This window comes from Lactuca serriola, chromosome 9, assembly GCF_051521515.1.
Source record: "Lactuca serriola cultivar US96UC23 chromosome 9, Lser_US96UC23_V15, whole genome shotgun sequence".
In the NCBI taxonomy this organism is placed as follows: Eukaryota; Viridiplantae; Streptophyta; class Magnoliopsida; order Asterales; family Asteraceae; genus Lactuca; species Lactuca serriola.
In genome coordinates, this window is record NC_136416.1 from 2568936 (window position 1) to 2591887 (window position 22952).

Below are 22952 nucleotides of genomic sequence, written 5' to 3' on the forward strand. Positions count from 1 at the left end.
GGAAGCCCATTAGAAATCGTCCAAGGGATATGTTTAAGGAGTCCATGGGCTGCTTAGGGCCTAAGCAGTCAAATTAGGGTTTCCTAGTTGTAAACCCTAATAGCCTACATGTATATAAAGGGCCCCTATGCCCCAAAAACGTGGACAAGTCTTCCATTAGGGTTTCCAGCCGTTTTTGGGCAGCCTCTCTTCTTCTCCTCTTCATCCAAGTTGTATATGGTGTTTGTGACTCCATTAGAGGTGCAGCACTTGAAGCACTAAGCTTTCTAAGGCCAATCCAAGCAAGGAATTGATTGTTATTGCTATATAACAATCAAAGGTAATTCTATAAACCCTAATTCAGTTTATAATATGTTAGATCTAAGTTTATTAGTCTTGGATTCAAAGCATGTACAATAGAGAAACCTAGATCCAAGCATTAGGGTTTGTATGAGCACATAGGACTGTTTCATATGCATAAAACCCATCAAAGGTAACTCTCCATAAGCAAAAACAGCAAGAAATCGCGAAGATATCCCCATCTGACGAGTTGACTCGTCGAGTCAGCATGGACTCGGCGAGTCCAGCCTCCAGAAACCAAAAAATCGAATTTTTCAATTATATATCGCATCAATACAATAGAAACCAGTCTAGGATCTGATACCACTGATGGGTTTTGGTCATAAGACATCCTATATGTTCATACAAACCCTAATGCTTGGATCTAGGTTTCTCTATTGTACATGCAAGTTATCCAAGACTATAAACCCTAATTCTAGCATTCAAATAATCATATTAACATGAGAATAGGTTTATAATGTTACCTTGATTGTTATGTAGCAATAACAATCCCAAGTCTCCTTGTATTGACTTTGGAAGGCTTAGAGTCACAAGTGTCACTCCTTTAATGGCTTACAAACACCAAGAGCAAGAGGATGAAGAGGAGAGAGGTTAGAGGCTGCCAAAACTCGTGTGAAACCCTAGCAAGAAGCTTAGCCACGTTTTTGGTCCTTAAGGGATCTATATATAGTGAGGCAATTAGGGTTATCTAACATGGAAACCCTAATTTAGTTGCTTAAGCCCTAAGCAACCCATGGAGCCCTTTCCATAAGGCCTTGGACGATTTCATATGGGCTTACCCCATAGAATTCGTCCACCTTATGATATAAGGCAATCCATGGCCCAAATTGCAATTATCTTATAATTACAATTCCAGTCCCTTAAGTTTAATTAATATCTTTTAGTCACAAAACTAATTACCAATTAATTATTGACTAATATTAATTAAACAATATGATTTCTCCTTTAATATATTATTCCCATAATATATTAATAAATCATATTTAATCCTTTCTCTCCATAATTCATCCTATCAAGTTGTTTTGGTGAAGGCAACCCAAAAGGACCATGCACCATCGGGTCAAGTACATACCAAAATAGTTATGGACTTAGACACTAATCCAACACTCTATCCTCATCGTCATCTAAAGCCTCTCCTTCTTTGTCGTTGATTTCAAGCCTCTCCCTCTCTGTCGTTAAATATGAAGTCTATCTGACTCTCTCTATGGATATAAAAACCCTTCTTAGGTCTATTCATCTTGGATCTGTTCAAGCCCTAGGTGGTCACGTGAATGTTCACACATGCCTGCAGATCCGACATTGTAATAAATAAGAAACATATAAATGCTAGCCGACAAAAGGATAAAAGTAATCCATCGATTTTGAACTGAATTTAGAACTAGAATTTTGAGTCGTTTTTCTCATAGAATATGGAAAATCTGATGAACATGTTGAATCAGCCGCGAAATGTCTTCCCATATATGATCCTGCTAGCGATAACAATCACAACTCTGACCCAACTCCATTTCTCTACCGGAAGATTCATGATTATGCATATTCATACAAACTGAGCCTTACAACTTTCCCCATATGAAGCCTATGTGACTCTCTCTACCCGAAGATTCAATGTTGTTTACTCTGTCAACAGTAAACGCAGATTATAACCTAGTTAGGATATATATATATATATATATATATATATATATATATATATATATATATATATATATATATATATATATATATATATATATATATATAAGTTATTGGCTTAAAGTGGTGCCTATAATAAAATCTATACACGTCAAAAGTTTTTTTTTAGAGAAATCAAGAAATACAAGAAGCACTCATATAGTATTATGCATGTTTGTGTGTGCTTATTTGTTCTCAATCACGAACACATGTCCAGCAGAGTAACCAAGTTACGTTCATTCAATTCCTTCAAATCAAACAAATTTATTTTAAAGAATTAAAATTTGAAAATAAATAAACAAGATTCATTCAACAGATTGAATCTATTCTAAAAAGTAAGAAAAAGTTGTGATTTTGTTTCTAATTATCAAAGATAATTTACCAAAAACAACGAAACTGTAATAAGCATTCTAATTTTACATGTTATGTCCTTCGTTTATTCAACTTTAAAAGAAATATTCTTACTTACTAAAAAAGAATTCTTGTTTTAAAGAGCATTTCTTTTAAATGAAGAAATACTTTTATCTATATACACAATTGTTTCAGTATTAACGTATTCATTACCTAGTTAGAAATATCCATTCCTATTTGTCTATGTTTTATAATTTCTTTCTCTAATTGAAATCATGTCCTTTTATTTTGATGATTTTTTTCCAAAATAAAAGAGTTATTGTCGTAACTTCTTTTAAGAAAAGAAAACAAGATTTAGTCTTATGTTACTTATCACCAGTTTCTCACCAATAAGACGGATTTTTGACCTCCTAAGTACTACTAGTATATATAAAATATTGATTTTATTTGTTGACAAACTTTTTGGCCTCCCATTAATAATATTTATTTCAAAAAATTATCTAAAAAACAAAAAACTCATTCTTATTTGATAGTATTTCATATGTAGCCTAACAAATAAGGAAAACAAATTGATAACTAACAGATTCAATTGGAAATATTGGAACAATAAAATCAATTATAACAAAATTAAGATTCTAATACTTTAATGCACAATCTTTTGTTAATGGAAACAAATTGTTAAGAATTGCCTCCTTCTAATAAACTACGAAACAAAAATTCTATAAAATTACTAGAAAATTATTCTACTATCAAATCTTTTAACTCAATTCTTAAGAAGATACAAAACCCAAGACTGAATCGTCACTCTGCCAGAAAAAATAGTTGCTCATCGAAAAACATTGTCACTGTCGGAGTGTTACTCTCCATCGGCCTTGTCACCAGAAAACACAACCTGCAAATCCGAGGAGAAACCTTTGGCTATCCATCTTCGGTGCGTTTTCTACAACTCCCTTTTGATGCCGGTGCTCTCCATTTGTCTACTACGTCGGATCTGAACTTGTAAATACCAGAAGAAGACGTTGAACAACCTGCAAATCCTAGGAGAAACCCCGGACAGTCCGTCACCGGTGCGTTTTCTACAACTCTCTTCTTTTGTCGGTGCTCTCCATCTCTCTACAACATCGTTCACCAAATCTAGACTTGTAAGCTCCAACTGATCTCTTTTCCTGTCTATCGTTCACTCACTTCTCTCATTTAAGTAGGTTGAAAAAAATAATTTTGAAAGATTAAAAAGGCTACCATACTTTTAACTTTTAAGAGTAAATTACAAAAATAGATTAAATGACTAAATTAGGTCTGAGACGTGTACTATACGGATTTATTAAAAATAAAAGTTTTATATCAAGATCTAAATATTAAATATTTTTAATGCCTAGTTCATTTTACAGTTTAACAAAATATATTTTATTATATCTCAATTTTTGAAAATATTGTTTTATAATATTTCATTATTCTAATTATGTAACAAAAAATCATAATAAATGCTTTTAGTGGTAGAAAAAATAAATTATTTATTATTATATCAATTTTATGGAGAAAAATATATTTATCTTAAATAATAAATGTTTCATTAATTATAGTGTTGATCTACACATTTAATATAATAAATACTTTATATCCTTCCTAATAAATCAAAATCTTTTTGCCACATGTCATCCTCTTCTTCATTTGGACACATGTCATTTTCTAGAATTTTTGAATTTTCTATTTTCCACTTGTTATTTTATTGTATTTTTCATTTTATTAAATTAAAATTCCACATTTAATATGTAAGATAATATATATGTAAAGTATTTATTAAAAAAAATTTATATATCTAATGTATTCAATGTAATAAAGCCTAATTAATTTTTAAATTTTAAATTTTTTCTCGGTTTTACTATAAATTCAAACTTCTCAAATTGTTAAAATTTCATATTTAATTTTTTTAAAATAAACTCATATAATACATGGGTTTCATACCTAGTATATAATAATCGATGTGTTAATTAGTGGAATTGATTAATTTTTTATTAACAAAAAAAAATGAAAATACCACATAATGACATGTGGAATTTAAGTAATTCAAAAATCTCACATAATGACATGTGGAAAAAATCTTGAGGAAATGACAAATGGTAAAAACATTTTCATTTATTAGGGTAGATACTTAGACAATCTAGGGGTGAGCACGGTGTGGTTTGGTGCGGTTATTGGCCAAAACCTCACCACTAACCGCAAATACGGTTAATCTATTTTCAAAACCGCTTGATGCGGTTATTTTTGCGGTGTGGTTTTGTTTTTTTTTTTCGGTTATTAACTGCATGGATTTCATGCGGTTATTTTGTCTGGTTTTTAACTGCAGTTTAGAGTTCAAATAATTTTAAGAGTTTAAACATATTACTTGTAATAATAAAAAACCATAATGTATAAGACAATTATCTTAAATTAAAAACAACTAATATCTTAAAAATGTCAAATTACTGGTTAACAATAAATATCTTAAAATCGTCAAATTTCACCATTTTCCAAAGTTAAACATAAGAAAAACCCAACACCGTTGTCTTCTAGAATTTTATAATTCTTTCATCCATGAAACTTATCTTATTCTTAATATGTAAATGCCCTTAGGGCATCCACAATACATTAAACTTAGTAGAGTTTAATAGATTGACACATCATCATTTTACTTACTATACAACTCTACATTAAACTTAATAGAGTTCAATGAAATATATATTTAATAGTTAAAAGGTTCCCTTTTCCCATTGAAGAGTTCAATGGTCATTGAACTTCATATCCATTGAATGTCAACATAGCATCCCACAGTGGGAGAGTTTAATTCATTGAATGTCAACTATGTATGTCACCTTATTCAACTCTTCCATTAAACTATGCATTGTGGATGCTGTAATAATTAGTAAAATTATATATAATATATGCATTGTGGATGCTCTAATAATTAGTAAAAAAAATTATATATAATATATGCAGTGCGGTGTGGTTTTTTTTGCGGTTTTTGAAAACTAATAACAGCACCGCACCACACTGCAAATTTGCGGTTTTTGAAAAACATAAAACCTCACTATCGGTTTTTTATTGCGATTGCAGTTTATCGATTACGATTTATGCAGTTTTTGCGATTAATTTTAGTTGTGGTGCGGTTTTTGCTCACCCCCAAGTCCATCTCCAACTCACCTCTATTTTTTCCTCCAAAAATGGAGTAAAAATAGGGTAAATAGTGTTTCATCTTCAACCCTACTCTATTTTTTATCTTATTTTTTACTCCCAAAAGAATATTCCTAGTATATTTCATTCTTCCAACTTACATAAATTGTCAAAAACACTCATTCTACTAATTTAGTTTTAACAAATATATAATTTATATATTTTTTCATTACAATAATGTTAAATAAACAAGATTATATTTTTAACACACTTATAAATAATATTATACATGCATTTATAAAAATAAATATTATACATGTTTTTGTAAATACTATATCTTGTTTCATGATTTTAATATGTATTTAAATTTTTATATAAATTCGATAAATAAAAATAAATTTATGATTAATTAATAGAATTTATTATATAACAAAATACTATAGTTAAATTAAAATTAATAGATAAAATAAATTAGAAATATATAAATATATAAAACAAAAGATTAAGCCCGACAACTGAAATTTCATCCCCATGTTTGGAGAAATAAATAGTGTTTATTCCATATATGGGGTAATAGTATTAATATGAAAAAATGGATGAGAGAGAAAATGAAGAAAAAAAAATGACATTTAAGATTGGGTTAGAGATTCCGGCTGTGTCCAAAGCATGAGGCAATAGTATTAATATGAAAAAATGGATGAGAGAGAAAATGAAAAATGACATTTGATTCGTGCGCGATACACTGTGGATCGAAAACGTTTTGCAGTTCCAACAATTTATTTGATTCGTGCGCGATACACTGTGGATCGAAAACGTTTTGCGGTTCCAACAATTTTTTTGAATTGAAAATTTGCTCGAATCGGATCCTTTCAATTTCTATATCGATATCGAAGATATACTTACGAAGTTGTTCCAATTTATTGATTGGCATTAACCCTAGATCGTTGCCCCTGAGAAATTAATCCATACTTTCTACTCGAGCTCCATCATGAACTATTTACATTACAACCCAATAAAAAAAAAGGGTTCTAGTAGAATAGAACAAACGACGTCGAGCCAAAAGCACATTCATTCCTACCTCCACTGGCATAGACACACAACACCTACCAAAGCTAAAATCCTTTTTAAATGTTCATTGTAATTTTTATATAATTATTGATTGTACGTTAATTGCTAGTTTTTTATATTACTTGATCATAGTATTTGTAAATTGTCACTAAGCGTATAATTGCAAATTTTACAAATTGTTTCAATATATAATCGTAAACAGTGGCGGATGCTCTTAGTTTATGGATTTCTAATACCTATACATATGGTAATGGTAATTTAGTAATAAAATAATCAATTAAGTGACTAATTAGTAATTGCCCCTCCGTTTTTAAGTTCTGTAGTGTAGGCGAATGTTAGTTATCAAACAATATGCAAGAAACTAAATCACTCATCATCCAAAAGTTTAAAAAAATCACTAACAAAATTAAAATTAACCTTCTTTGAAATTAAAGTAAGGAAACTATATAAAAGAAATATCTAATCGAATTTACAATCTTTTAATTCAAATTTTGAAGCTTTGAATTTAAGAAACAAATAAACCCTATAAAATTATTGCCGCCGCCGGAAAAAGAAGGTCTCAAACCTAACCAGAAGAACACCGGAACTCTTTCTCTCCTCTCTACCGGTCGTCGGATTGATCTCCTCTTCCATATATTCTCTCTCTCTCTCTCTCTCTCTCTCTCTCTCTCTCTCTCTCTCTCTCTCTCTCTCTCTCTCTCTCTCTCTCTCTCTCTCCTAGAAGTCGTCGGATTGATATCCTCTTCCGTATACGCTCTCTACCCTCCAAGAAGTCGTCGGAGTACTCATCACTAAACTCCGCTGTGTGCTCCGCCCGTTACCGCTTTCTCTTCCGTCTCCTCCGCCTGACTAAACGTATGTAGACAATCTGTCTTTTTCTCTCTCTATCTTTCCGTCTCTCAAGTACAAATGAAAATTATTGTAAATACCAAAGGGTATATTCAATACATCAATGCATGCATATAGGGAGATATCAGATATGAAAAAGTCTAAACTGAAAAGCTGCAAAATACGAAACAATATATTACTTTAATTCTTAGTTATTATTATTGAGAGCAAATAAAAAATCTGATAACAATAAAAAATACCACTAAAATGTTTATTTATAATCTATGTATGCAGAGTGAAATAACTACAATCAATACATATACATTTTTTGTTTATTTTGCAGTGATTGTAGAATGATATCCGTTTTAGACAATTTAATATTGTTTTTAAGATTAAAAAAAAAAAAATTATATGTTGCTTTTCAAGATTTTTATGTTATCATTATCATCTTGGTATAGAAAGTAAAAAGTTGTTTGTTAGACTATGTTGTTTGTTATTTTATTTTGTTGTTTGTTAATTATTAGTTAACTTTGCTATGTAATATGTAAGAACATGAAAAAACAATTTATTAGTGATGTGTTTCTACAAAGAAAACATCAAACTATGTACGAAAACATCAAAACCCACTCAAGGATGTTTTTTGGATGAAAATAATTTTATGATGTTTTTGATAACCGATATTAAAAATGCGTGTCTTGATATGTTATAATTTTAAACCGAATTAAACTTGTTTATATGGCTATGTTTTAAAGTCTTTGATTTCGGCACCTACTTTCAATGCTTGTGTTCCGCCCCTGATTGTAAATTATTATTCTATTTTGTTATTTTGTTAACTATTAGTAAATTATGTTATGTAAGTGTATATCAAAATGAAAAAAAAAAACAAAACAAAACAAAAAACAAAAATTGATTATTGCCGGCGAAAACATGAAACCTAGTGTTCAGCCAATCCAAAAAAGCTAAAACTTAAATGAATGAAACTGATCTTAACACATTAAAACGAACAATGATAGAATATTTCATATTAACTTTCTTTATATGCCATAACTTTGAACAAAATTAAACTTGTTTATATGCTTTTATTCCAAAGTTTTGGTTTTGGCCCCGAGTTAAAACATTATAGAATTCATCTCTCGGATATATTCTTACAGATCTTGGAATTAAATACGTCATCAAAGTGTCACTTCAGTCACCAAAAACTTGCATGAAGCTCAACAAAATGATCACATCAAACCCAATATCTTTCTTCATCCTGTTGGTAATTAATTTTCTCTCACAACTCAATATATAAACCGTATTCAAGATTTGAACTTGGTTATTGTTAACTTACCATTGTCCTAACGAATCTGTAGGCAATAATAAGCCTACTACTTCCTACCTTAATAATCCCATTTTGGATTTTAAAAATCAAAGCAATTGAAAAAGAAGTCGATTTGATGACGAAGAAATCTCATGAAGAAACATGGTCTGTCATACAACATGCAGCAACCACATTGCTTCCAATGAAATCATCAGCAACCAACATAGCTAAACTTGCAACCGTTTCTCTGGGTAAAAGTAAAACAGACCTCATCTCATTCTCTCACATAGAATCTCAAGTGTCTCCATTGCTGTTTCAAGCACTGTTAACGATCCCACACCTGTCACAAGTTTCATATATCAGACAAGATGGCTTGCTTTTTGCATTATACTCCAACAACCAACATCATATATTTGCTATTTATTCCAACACTTCGTTTTCTAGAAACGGTTATTCGTGGTACACTCAGCCTATTGATTCGGATACAGGGAAGTTGTATGGAGATGCAGTTGTGTTTCCATCTCAAGTTTTGGTTAATGAAACGTGGTTACAACAAGCTTTGAATTCTACAAATGGATGTGCTTCAGCTTCATTAGGGAAGTCACTGAATGATGTCAATGATTTGCTTGTCTTGAATACAGCTGGTGTTGGTGTGGATAAAAATGGAGTCGTCTCACTTGGCTTTCACCTCAAATCGTTAATGAATGGCATAAAACCTTCTGGTGGAGGTTTGTACATGGCTACAAAAGATGGTAATTATGTCGTTCTACATGAACTGGATGGGAATAAGACAATGTCTTTTCAGCTATGGAATGGGAATCATGGTCCGGAATCACATGTTTTAACGATTTCAGGAACAAAATATATCTTGTACTACTCTTCCTCCCTTGATGGAATGGAGTTGGTATAAAAAATGCTCCTCAACCTTTTTTTTTTTTTTTTTTTATATGCATGTGATCTCTTCTTGACATGAATTATGGAATTTTTCAGGTATATGTATTGGCATTACCATATGATGGTATTGGTGGAGCAGAAAGCAGGATGCATAAGAATACAGTATTTGGTTTGTTGCTTCTTTCACTGCTGTTTGTGACTGTGGCCATCTCCATCTTCAGTTTCGTGGTGTTAACAGTGAGAGCAGCAAAAAAAGAGATGTGCCTAAGAGCTGCTCTTATAAAACAGAAGGGAGCAACACAAGAAGCAGAAAGAAAGAGCATGAATCAGAATGTTGCATTTGTTACTGCCAGCCATGATATCCGTGCTTCATTAGCAGGCATTGCTGGATTGTTAGAGATGTCCATCAACGAGGTCGATCAACGATCAGAATTAGCTAAAAACTTGAAACTTGTGCAGATATGTTCAGGAGATCTTTATGGTAAGCTCTCAACCATTTCGTATATAGTAACTCATAAGAATGTATGTTTATGTTATGTGGATTAATCTAATCAATCATACAATCTCATCAGGTATACTCAACTCTATTCTTGATACAAGTAAAATAGAAGCTGGGAAGATGGAGCTAGAAGAAAAAGAGTTCGACTTGACAAAAGTAGTTGAGGGTGTGGTTGAGTTGTTCTATCCTGTTGGTCTGAAAAAAGGAGTGGATGTGATTTTGGATGCTTCGTTGACCAAATATTCTCATCATGTCAAAGGGGATGAAGGCAGGCTTAAACAGATATTGTCCAACTTACTCAGCAATGCTATCAAATTTACCTCAGAGGGTAATGTGTCTGTCCGTGTTTGGGCCAGGAAGCGTGGATTACAGTATACACATGATGAAGAATCTACAGGAGGATGCTGCTGCTTATTTTTCAGAACCGAAGTGCGTATAGATGAATTCCATGAACACGATCCTAATTCCATGGAATTCGTATTTGAAGTCGACGATACTGGAAAAGGTATTCCCAAAGAGAAACAAGCGTCTATCTTTGAAAACTATGTGCAGGTCAAAGAAACGAGTCCTGCAATTGAAGGAACTGGCTTAGGCCTTGGAATCGTCCAGTCTCTGGTAACATTAATGAACATTTAACATTCTCATTCTCAAGTAAACAAAAATATCTGATCATATTGAACAATTAATTGCAGGTACGATTGATGGGGGGAGAGATAAGCATAGTTGACAAGGTAGTGGGCGAAAAGGGCACATGCTTCAGGTTCAATGTTGTGTTCAAGGTTTGTGTATCTGATCTCAGTGAAGACGACAAGACTGTGAAAAGCTCTCCTCCTCCTCCTCCTTCTTCTTCTTCTATAGTTGTTCTCTTCATTAGCAGTGATGAAAGGCGAAAGATGGCACAAAAATTTATAGCAGCGCAAGGAATTAAAGTTTTAGCAGTGAAAAACATAGGACAACTATCAGAAAGTCTCCGGAAGATTAGACGACAAGAAGAGGAGCAGAACAGATCATCATCTGATTTAAGTTTAAGTTTTGGGTATCTCAACTGGCCCACACCCATACCAACATCAAATGGAGTTGGAGTTCCTTTAAGCGCATTGGATGGGACTGATGTGTCGCCGACCCCACAAAGGAATAATAATAATAATCAAACAGCTGGTCGTCGTGTACCAAATTTCATATTGCTTGTGATCGATACAACACGGGTTGACTTCAATGAGCTATGCAAAGCAGTTGCTGAATTCAGAAAAGACTCCAAGAATGCCTGTTCTAGAATCGTCTGGTTAGGTTCTAAGTGCATTCAACTCCAAGGCCTCGACCAGAAGAAGCTTCCCCCCTCTGACATCATCATACCCATGCCGCTCCATGGCTCACGTCTACACTCGTTGATACATCTTCTTCCAGAATTTGGGGCACCACCACATGCAAATCATCACCAAATCACAAAACAAGAAGAAGAAACTGAAAATAGCAGCAGCCCTTTGAGAGGGAAAAAAGTGTTGGTGGCAGAAGATGATTCTCTGCAGCAGATGATAGCCAAGAAGATCCTTTTGAAGCTTGGCGTGAGTTTTGAGATGTGCAGAAACGGGAAAGAAGCTTTCACCATGGTCTCCAAAGGGCTAAGTCATCAAACAAATCTCGGAGCTTCACATATTCTGCCGTATGAATATATCTTTATGGATTGTCAGGTATGGAATTTTCCACAATTTTTTTCTCTAAAAAAATTTGGATATATATATATATATATATATATATATATATATATATATATATATATATATATATATATAACTTGTAGATGCCGGAGATGGATGGTTGTGAAGCAACAAGACTGATACGAGTTAAGGAGAAAGAATATGGTGTGCACATCCCAATCATTGGATTAACAGCACATGCAGAGGGCCAAGAACTAAACAAGTTTATTGAAGCGGGAATTAACATTAATATATCCAAACCAATAACCGAGCAGAAGATATTAAAAGCGATTCAAGAACTCCACAGAAGAAAATGATTTAAATTCGGTACTTAATTGTTTGGGTTTAAGTTTTAACACGGAAAAGAAAGAATACTTGACTTGACAGAAGAAAATGATCCTCTATTGTGCAGCGAAATAAATGCAGCTTAGTTTTGGCAATTCTCTTTGAAACCAGTTTGGAAATAAACTCTCAAGATTGTTTTGTTGGAATTACTTGGTGAACCAAACAAAACTCGTCCTGCAACTGCAAGGTGTATTAGAAGAATCAAAATGGGGAAATCGGCTAGTCTGCAAATTAAAGTATGCACACAACCATTTTCACTTAATTCTTGATTCGTGTAGCCTTGTAGGTAGGTATTGGTAGTAGTTATGAGACAAACACTGGTTATTACATATGTCTAACCATATCTTGTAGAAAAATATTGGGAATGAAAGGATTTTGTTTTCATCTCATCTGTCTACTAAAAATATGTGGAGTTTTATTCCACCTACGTTTAACTCCGTTTCTGAATGTGCCAAATTAGCATTATTTGCAACAAAAAAATTCAACTTTAAACATAACAATAAAAGTCGATATTTTATTAATTATTAAATTGAAAATATATATAATAATTAATTGGCAATCAGTCATGTTCTGCAGTTTCTTCTATTCTTATTTTTTGCCTTCTACATGATATGGGAAAAAAAAAGGATATAAAAATTTGTTAGCTTAATTTATGAATTGATTCATATGATATATATATATATATATATATATATATATATATATATATATATATATATATATATATATATATATATATATATATGAAAAAGAACGATTATCTGTTTTGGCTGCAAGGTGAAGCAACAAGGCTGATATAACGGACGTTTACATCCCCATCATTGGATTAACAACACAACAGTGTATGTATGCACAAGGCAAAGAAGCAAACAAACTGGAAGAATTGATTTTCATGCATCCAAATTCCAAACCACTCCTTTACTAAGCTAAATCAGCACAAGATGCTTACTGATTGAAGAAAATGAAGTTGGATTAATGTTGGTACAAACCAAGTACTCCTCTCCTCGGTTTGATCTCAAGAAAAGAAAAGATGCTTGAAAGACTCTCTGTCATCCCCTAAAATGGATGTGTAGCTATATCTATGACCTAGTTACATATTATATATATATAAATGTATTTTCTCCCCTTAAGTTATAAAAGATCCTGTGTTGCGTTGTACAACTTTGACAATTTTCTTTCAAACCAGTCTGACAGGCGTGCCATTTTTGCGGACATTTCTGCATTGTTTGAAAAATAGGCACGCACATTCGATAGCATCACTGTGATGTCATGCTTCATGGCTTCAAAGCTTCTATAGTAATAGTTGTTTACCCTGAGCTCAATGATCTCCAGAGTCAATGGAACCGGAAACCTAAAATCAAAAAGTTGAGGTTTATCAATATTTTAGATTTGAGGAGCAAATAAATAAATCATGTTATGCAGGAAGGGAAACCTATTTATAAAGTCTATTCTCTGTGAGTTGTGTTTTAACTTGATGATCCCAAACTGATCCTGCAATGAAACGGCATGTATCAGATATTGATTGGCTTGGTGGGGATTGAAAAGAAACAAGATTAAGCAGGTAGGTACCTGATTACCCCTCCTAGCTGAAGCTGAGTGGTGTAGCTTAGAAAGCAAAGAGAGCATGGTGCTCCTGATGTGAGGGTGAAGGGCGGGTTGGGGTGGTTGTTCCCATTGGGTATCTTTATGAGGATGAAGCTCCCATGAGCTATGGCGATTAATCTCAGCATCATCAGCTTCGTCTGCATACTTGACAACAAATCTTTCCCATGGACTCCCCGGAAACTCAGCACTCTTATCACCCTCCGAAACAACTTCACCATCCCACCAACTTCCACCTCCCTCTGTATTTCTCCACCATACAAAGCATTTATCCCCGACACTCCACTTCCTTTCTACGGAAGCATCATAACGGCTTCTCTCCACCAAGAAATCAGGGAAGTCAACCAACTCTGGGAGAGTCAACGTAAAGGTTTTACCAAACACCCCAGATGAAGGATCCGTAAATCTAAGCTTTATTTTACAACAGCTCTCTCCAGACCCTGCAAGAGTCGCGTAAACAACATCATCAACCCAACAAATCTCCACGTCTCTTATACTGTTTCCCTTGTATAACATCCATGGACCACGTTCCGATGATGAATGTCGTATACAGTACTCTTGATGACCCTGAAAAACAATCAATCAATCAATCATCTGAAAAAAAAAATCCCATTACATTTACATTACCTGTCTGACGTATACAACTTCATCACCCAGCTGAGGGATGTAGCGACACCCCTCTTCTTGAGCCGACAATAACAGCCAATTGGTTTTTCCATCGGACTTGCTGCTGCTGAAAGGGATCAGATTCGGCTTCTTCTCATCTGTTTCACGGCAAATTGCTTTAAACTTGAGTGATCTTGTTCTGCCCTCAGGCTCAGATGAATCATTGGCATTTGAACTAATAATCTGCCGACTACCACTATTATGTTGATTCAACTTAAACTTGATTGTGTTTCTCTTTTGACCTACTTCATTATCATCTGCTTCTGTTTTCATTCCACCAACCTTTATCATTGGTTTAATTCTTATTTTAGTAGGCCTGCGTCCATCCAACCCATTTGTTGATGTTGATGGATCCACCTCAGCCTCAGGCTCACTAATTATGATTGGTCTTGAGCTTTCTTCTTCTTCTTCTTCTTCTTCTTCTTCTTCAAGTCTCAAAGTATTGGTATTTTCAGAAGCTTGTGGCTTCTTTGAAAGTGAAAACTTGAGCACCAGTTTCTTTCTCGATTCTGGTGCTGGTGGTGGAACTGATTGGCTAATCAATGGCAATGGCAACGGTTCCTCCATAAATGTCTCGCTTTCTGAGGAATCATCTTCCGACACATCATCATCATCTTCATCTTCATCATCCTCACTGCTCTGTGATGACAACTTCTTACCATTCCTGGCAGCAGCTCGTTGAGGTCTTGATGGGGTGGTGACTTGCTCTTTTTTCTTTGACTTGTTTTTTGTTTTCTTTGTTCGTTTGCTTCTCCCTTCATGCTGCTGCTCGTTAGAGTTCCTCTTTCTAACACCACGCCTTTCCCTTCCCAAACAAGTCATCCATTCCAACTGAAAAGGTAACAATTAGTATGTATTATATATTACAGTATGTTGGATTGGAAGAAAACAATAGTAGTAGTTATTAAAGTTACATCTTTGGGTTTCTTTCTTTTTGATCTTCGACGGGAATCATCATGATGATCCATGTGACTTCCTCCTCCTCCTCCACCTCCACTTGGACTGGTATCTGCTTCATCATCGGTTGAGGTGTTTCCATCACGCCCATCTTCACTGGAGCATTCATCCGTAACATTGTACTCTGAATCCGTGCTATCAACAATCACATCATTTTCAGGTTCCCAGAACATGGCGTCTAGAAACTCAGGCAGCGGCTCAGCCACCACATCCAAGTCAGCCAAAGGCAATATTTGATATTCTTGACCACCCAAACCGATATCTGTCCCAATAGCAAACTTTAATGATGGTGGCCGCCACTCCAAATTCAGTGCACCTAACCGCCGTCTCTGGTAATTGCTCTGATAAGGTTCTGGATATGGAAGCATGCCTTCCAACATAAACATAAACATAAATATATTTTTATTTTTACTTTGTTTGGAAAGAAATCAGTAGAAATCTATATATAGGGCATACTGGAGTCGCAAAGAGCATCCTGAATGTTTCTTCTGTAGGGAGGAAGCTGTGTCTCCTGATCAATGGCATTTCCATGAGCGTCCCTTGCAAGAGGCCGATAATCACCAAGGAAGAACTGTCGATGGAAACAAGTCATGGTGAAAATTAAGAAACAAAATACATATAAATCAGTCACCAGGGCCAGGTTACCTGATCATATTTGGAATCCTTCTGTGACTCTCCTTGTCCAGTACTTAGCAAGCAAATTTGGCCGACGTCATCTGAAAGCACAATTGAAGTCCCATCCCTGTAATGTAGTATGTATTACAACAGAATGCAGAGGGGGAATAAATGACATTAACAATAGATAATAATAGATGATGACTTACGGGGAGAATTTTCCATCAACCAGCTTAAAACGCCCAATGTCATATATGCGGATAGGTATGCCTTCCCATATCTACACAATTATATCAGGAAAAGCAGCAGCACATGTCTGTCAAAATCACAAAAAAAGAGACAGAAAAAAAAAACAGCAACTTAAACTTACATCCCATATGATTGTCTTCCCATCATACCCAGAACTCATTGCAATACGGGGATTAAAAGGATGAACATCCAAAACATACGTCTGCATTAAACTCAACAAGCTCAGAATTATATATACAAACAACATAAGCTTGCATAAAAACAAAAGACCCAACAGCAATTCTTTGGCAAACAAGACAAGAACATCAAAGGCAATCAAAATATTCACTTCACCTAATCTACTCCTCACTGAAAGAATAGATTTAGACCTCATCAATTCAAGAGGCAGATGAAAACTATGGTGTTGGTGTTGGTGTGGTGACAAACACATTGCTCAAAAAAAGAACGCTAGAGTTGGCCTTTTTTGTTTGTGTATCAATGGTAGCATTTCTGAATTTTAATTTTAAGCGCTTTGTGAAAACAGCTGAAATTTTAGTGCAGTGCACAACTTACAGATTCACTATGACCAGTCAAGGAATGTACCAAACGGCCATCACTAGCATTCCAGACACAAATCCTGCAATCTGAACAAAAAATGAATCAATATTCCAAACCAATTTGAACATACACAAAATGGATTTAGGTTCTAGTCTTGACATGGAGCTCAAGAATCTGCAAAGCAACATCATCCTTGTTCCTCAACAGCCTCCTATGTCCCACCATTGCTCAAAGAAAAAGAAAGTGTGTGTGTGTGTGAAATTATCTCAGTCATGTGACTTCATGTTTATCATTGTATGAATCACTCAGATGCAATGATATATATCCTAATATGTTTCGAAAGTGCACCAGAAATAGATCACCTCTACACTAATGTGACTTGATAACAGAAACTACTGATCTTGGCAACTCTGTTGCAACAATACAAGGGTGCTTTTATATGTCCTATGAACAGAGCTAAAACCAAACTAATAAAAGAAAGAGGTGATTTCATGATCATCGTGGGAGCATTGAGTAGCATTTCCCATATGCGGGTTCATTGATGCTATTGAGGGTAGAAATATGTTTGTGTTTTGATTTAGGAGTGTTGAAGGGTTTTTGATAGAGGAGTAATATGGCGATTTAAGTTAATAATATTGGTAATCTCTAATGTGTGTTAGGGTTTTAAAGGAGTATTATATTAGTTGATTTATGTGGTTAGTGATGAATGTCACTTTTGGGATGTTGATATGTGTTGGTAAAGTAAACCATTGATTGTGGAAGGGGAAAAGGTCAAGATTGTCATCTGAAGCATAAGGTGAGTTGTAGATCATCTGGGTGACTGGGGTGCATGCCAAAAATGTGTTTTGGAAGTCGTAATTTGGTTTATTATATGTGGAATTTACGAATAGCATATCCATCCAGAGTAATATTTAAAGTAGTAAAACTTGGTAATGAGTGATATTTTGAAAGATAAATTATTTATATGTGGTTAAATACGTGACTCATGGGGGGTTATGGAGTCAGGCATGACCTAAGAGTGGATATGTTTGGACTATAAGAGGATTTGTGGGCACTTACACCTTGTCGTCTAACACTTACAATCATAGCTTTTTTGCTTTGCCACATCAACCTTTCATCAATTTTGTCAACAGAAATGCTATTAACTTAAATCTTCTCCAATCATTGACCATTTTTAAAAGTAACTAATTTACCCTCATCCTAACATGTGGAAACTTCTTGTATAGGTTAGAGGTAGAATGACAATATCATTTACAGTTGTATAAGATGTACTTTAGTCAAGCGGTTCTAAAATTGTGTATGCACATCAATTATCTAAATTTTAATCACTAAACAGGTCAACAACAGTAGGCAGCGTACTAGGTAGTTCAAAGGATGATTAAAGATGCATAGAGTTTTAACAACAATTGATTCAAACTATGAAGCACCAGAATCTAGAAATAAAGCGTACTAGTAACTAGTAAAATAGGCAGGTATAATATTTTGAAAGGATGAATGTGGATTACCCATAATGGCAGCAAGCACAAAACGATTATCCAGACTCCATACAATCATATTAACTCCACGAGGAGTTGGAAGGAATCTCTGACGTGGACCTCCACGTCGTGGCTGAGGTGGCATTGGTGGAGGCGGCACTTTCAGATGATACGCCCGTGTCCACCGTCCAGCTTTTCCCTGCAGCCAACAAGAACTCAATTAATATGTATACATATACATATATATATATATATATTCAGAACAACAACTTAACTCATCTCAAAACTTACATGAGATCTGCGTGATCTTGGAATCCAAATAATTGCACTGCCATCACGGGAACAGGTAACAATGTTGTCATGGCTAAACCTGCAAAAACCATATCATATCATCATCTTTGAGCAAGCGGAATTATGATTTGAAGGAAGTAAAAAGGCACTTGATGTGATGTGATTAACAACTGAAGTAACTGACCAGGAAGTTTTGAATTTTGGTACTTTCTCCTCTGTTGAGGCTGAGGTGTCTGAAGTCAAAGACCTTGAAGCCACAGCACAACCGCTGCAATGCAAAACAGAAGAGATGGATGGATGGATGTTTGTAGTCACAGACAATGGGTAGGTACCAACTAACCTGAATTGTACATAATTCACATCATTCTCATGACCAGCCAATACATCAATTTCATGTGTTGGTTGTGAATCATCTGTGTTGGTATTCGGTGGTTTACAAGCACTCCAAACCTGCAACCAATCAAGCAAGCCCTGCCCTCTTAGAGAGAAGTCCTATCTACATTTTGCGCATCACGAGTATGTATGTATGTGTATGTGTATGGTACCCTTGCAAATGTATCAGAGCTACCCGTGACAAACACAGTTCCATTTGCATTGTAAGCACAACAAAGTATTTGGTTGTTTTGTGGAACGCTGCTACTTGATGAAGGCCCGTTAGCTGAGGAAGCACCACCGTTGTTGTTACTCCCTAAAAAAAAAAAAATCGAATGATTTAAAAAAAAAAAAAAAAAAAAACCTTGTTTAGGAACTAAATCAAAGTATTGATTTGATCGACTGACCAGCAACAGCATCAGTCCGCTTAGGGACATAAATACGTGGCCGGCACTGGGAGTACCTTGCATCCCATATCCTACAGCTACCATCATCAGATGACCTGCAATATCTCAAATATATTATATTCTAATTCATATAAACACAAAAACAATTTTAAGAGAGACTTACGATAAAAGCTGGAAAACAGAGCTATGCCTTGGACTAAAGGCAATGGCAGTAACAGCACCTACATGCCCCCGCAAAACAGAAATAGGCATCCCATCTGGCAAGCGCCACTGCAATAATAACACACACAAAACTTACTTCACCAATATCAAGTATCAAACCAACCAGATCATATACTTACAACACGAATATTGTAGTCATTTGATGCAGACGCCACCAAACTATTGTTTAAATTTACTGCCAGGTCAGTAATGTCACCCTGCAAGTGTTTAAGGTAATCGTTGAAATTAAAACAAAACAGGCTGATGATCAACAAATCTGAGTGACATATGTACCTCATGCCCTCGACAACTGGCAAGGCAAAACGCAGTTTCCATTGACCAAATTTTGACCAAACGGTCATCTGATCCCGTGATCACGTATCTCCCAGAGCGATCAAATATTGCTGAAATGAAAACAGACGGCATAGAGGTTAAAAGAAGATCATGTAATACATAATATATACAATATATATATACCGCAGTAGACAGCATCTCTGTGTCCTCTTAACTTCTTAATGTTTTGCATCTTTTGCACCATGGTTGATGGTTTGGCAATGGCATAACATGCCAACCTGATGGATGGAGCGCGGTGGTGTTTTGGAAAACCGCCTCCAATTTCCCGCAGCCCAATCCCACGCACCTGGTCAGCCTGCATGTGGGGCCAACGCAGATATGCTGGCACTCCCAATGTCTTCTTATTTGCAGCATCCACTTCATTTTAATAGTAGTACACAACATAATCTTAATCTCCCAGAAATACAATCACATTCATAAATACAACTTAAAGGAATGAATGACAATGACAATGACGTACCTCCAACTCCAAGAAGTGAAAAAGGCCCGATTCCAAGCAGAGTAGGAACATCAGCAGCAGTAGGAGCCGTTCTTCCATATATACCCCTTGATGGAGCCACATTCATTATTAGTTGCTTCAGCAGCTTCACCAAGTGATCTTTTTCGATATGAGAATACCTAATACATTCATTCCCATAAGTCCAACCAACATTAACAGGTTAATTCAAGCACCTATTCTTTAATGGTATAAATTTAAACTCTGCAATCTGAGTAAGTTATAAAGATTTAAAAAAAAAAAAAAAAAAAAAAAAAAAAAAAAAAAAAATTACTACACGGGAAAAAGGGAAATTTTGAGTCGCCAGAAGGAATAGGAATGTACTTCATTCATATTCCTTCCCCCGGCCCTAACTCTAAAATCAACTCACTTCCCATATGAGGAAGCCGTTGGTCATTAATGGAATGGAATTATTCATTAAAATCGCATAATAAATTAACTTATCAAGACCTTGACTTGATTAACTAATTATAATACTTTACGTACAACTTTACAGAATGATTCACATAACATAACAAAGAGAAACTTGTATGCTTGTTCTTTAGAATTACAGAATGATTCACTTGCATTTACCTCAAAGAAAAATGATGCATAAGAATTAAGAAATACCTTTGGGCAGCACCTTGATAGCTTAAAGGGAAAGAAATGCCATCATCAGTTTCATCTCCTGTAACTTCACCAGTCCTTGAATAAAAGGCATGGTATCTCTTAGGCAAAAGCTGATACTCCATAAGTTCATTGCACAGCTGTGTAAAAGTCCTTTGGCATGGCCCCGCAGATAAAAAATGCATGATTAAAAAATATATTTCTCTCGAGTCAACATCTATATCTGCCACAACACCACGACTACCCATCTCACTTGCAGCTTCATGTTGAGGCTTTGCATGCAGCCTATCTAAAAACCCCACACCCTGCATACTTGTACTTGTGCTTGAACCCTTCTCAAAAGATGCATGATGTCCCAACTCCATGTATACCTACAAGTACATCACCACACCTTTAAATGTTTCAGATATTGCCTAAAAATCATATTTCACTTCTAACACAACACTATTACTTAAACACTGGTAATGTTGAATCCAACCCTCAAATGTAGTATTAAAAGATTGTTCAATAAGTTAAACCTTACTACTTACACCAATTAGTTAATGCCATTGCCTACCACTGGAAAATGGCCAAAATCAAACCCGAATAACTACTTCATTTCTGATTCTAAGAATATATTTAGGATTGAAAATCCATATAGGATCGATTATCATCGAATTCATGTCAACTTTGCAACGAAAAAATAACCTGAAATATATCTAATAGGAAGACTTGTTGATCCAAGAATTTGAATTTGGGCGTAAACATTCGGCGGCTTACCAACAGATATTAAGGGTTTAAGTTTATACCAAACAATAATTGTACAGAAAATGGAAGATCTGATTGAAGAATAGATGGAAAGAACTTGAAGCGACGCACCCGAGACGAGTTTTTCAGGGTTTCCTAAAATTAATCCAAGTTGTAACATAGTAAAAATCCAAAGATCTTGTCTGTCATTCTTTCAAAAAGCATTTGGACAAAAGGGGAAACATCAGCAAGTTCAAGATTCCAGTGAGAGTTGTATAGAAAGATCCCGTGTATTTACCTTGAGGAAAATTGATGGGCAGGGGTAGGGGTTTCTAAGAGAGTGTGATGTTCTTGGCTCGTTTCATGATCGAAGAGCTGTTGCTTTGACCAGCTAGGTTCATGCTATTTGACGTTGTTGTTGTTTTTTTTTCTGTTCTTAAAACTGTTTTAGGGATAGAGAACGTATCTATCTGTTCTGCATACAGAAAGAGGGGCGACACGAAGAGAGAGAGGAAGGTAAGGGCCAAGAGGGATGGGAAGAAAATCTATTTAGCTGTTTTAAGAATGGAAACGAGACGATGTTTTAATCTTCTGTTCTGGGTTTTGGATTTGGATGCCATAGCCCATGCCCCATAGGGTTTGTCTGTGTGATGCATTCGATCTTTCCTTATATATTTCTCCTCGAAACAACTTGCAATACTGAACTACTGAAATATAATGAAGTTAGAAACCAAAAATAAAATTAAAAAAAAATCATATATATTTTTCTTAAACCTTAAAATAACATATTTATACAACCTCTAGTTTTTTAATATCATATTTACTAGGTGTAAAACCTATATATATATATATATATATATATATATATATATATATATATATATATATATATATATATATATATAAATTTTAATAATTTGAAAAGTTTGAATTTATAAGAAAAATGAAAAAGATTTGAATTATTAAAATTAGTGAGACTTTAATGTATTGAATACATTACATATATAAACTTTTTCTAATAAATATTTTACATATATATTACCTTACACATTAAATTTGGAATTTTAATTTAATAAAATAAAAAATACAATAAAATGACAAGTGTAAAATAGAAATTTTAAAAATTCTAGAAAATGTCATGTGTCCAAATGAATGAGAAGAGGACATGTGGCAAAAAAAACCTTCATTTATTATAGTAGATTTTTTATAAACTTTTAAAATATCTCAAATCCTTACTTTTATTAGATTTTAATGTTGACGGT

At 34.5% G+C, this 22952-nt stretch overlaps 2 protein-coding genes across 2 annotated transcripts; one reads left to right on the top strand and one right to left on the bottom strand.

Moving 5' to 3' along the window:
• The first annotated feature begins 8594 nt into the window (after positions 1-8594).
• On the top strand, positions 8595-12520 carry LOC145072593 (histidine kinase CKI1-like). The gene is made up of 7 exons (XM_079019039.1): positions 8595-8662; positions 8757-9608; positions 9695-10079; positions 10171-10712; positions 10790-11785; positions 11896-12118; positions 12204-12520. Exons 1-6 carry the CDS (start codon positions 8609-8611, stop codon positions 12106-12108), a joined length of 3042 nt encoding a protein of 1013 aa, XP_078875165.1. The 5' UTR covers positions 8595-8608; the 3' UTR covers positions 12109-12118; positions 12204-12520.
• A 478-nt stretch (positions 12521-12998) lies between these two features.
• On the bottom strand, positions 12999-22341 carry LOC145072592 (uncharacterized). The gene is made up of 23 exons (XM_079019038.1): positions 21989-22341; positions 20968-21335; positions 20323-20480; positions 19986-20219; positions 19803-19912; positions 19649-19726; positions 19471-19577; positions 19308-19402; positions 19074-19216; positions 18869-18978; positions 18713-18796; positions 18529-18607; positions 18268-18436; positions 16778-16848; positions 16347-16427; positions 16186-16256; positions 16007-16103; positions 15818-15932; positions 15319-15731; positions 14366-15235; positions 13706-14305; positions 13569-13627; positions 12999-13487 (listed from the first exon to the last, which is right to left on the bottom strand). The coding sequence occupies exons 2-23, from the start codon at positions 21327-21329 to the stop codon at positions 13268-13270; spliced, it is 4326 nt and encodes a 1441-aa protein (XP_078875164.1). The 5' UTR covers positions 21330-21335; positions 21989-22341; the 3' UTR covers positions 12999-13267.
• Between the last annotated feature and the right edge of the window lie 611 nt (positions 22342-22952).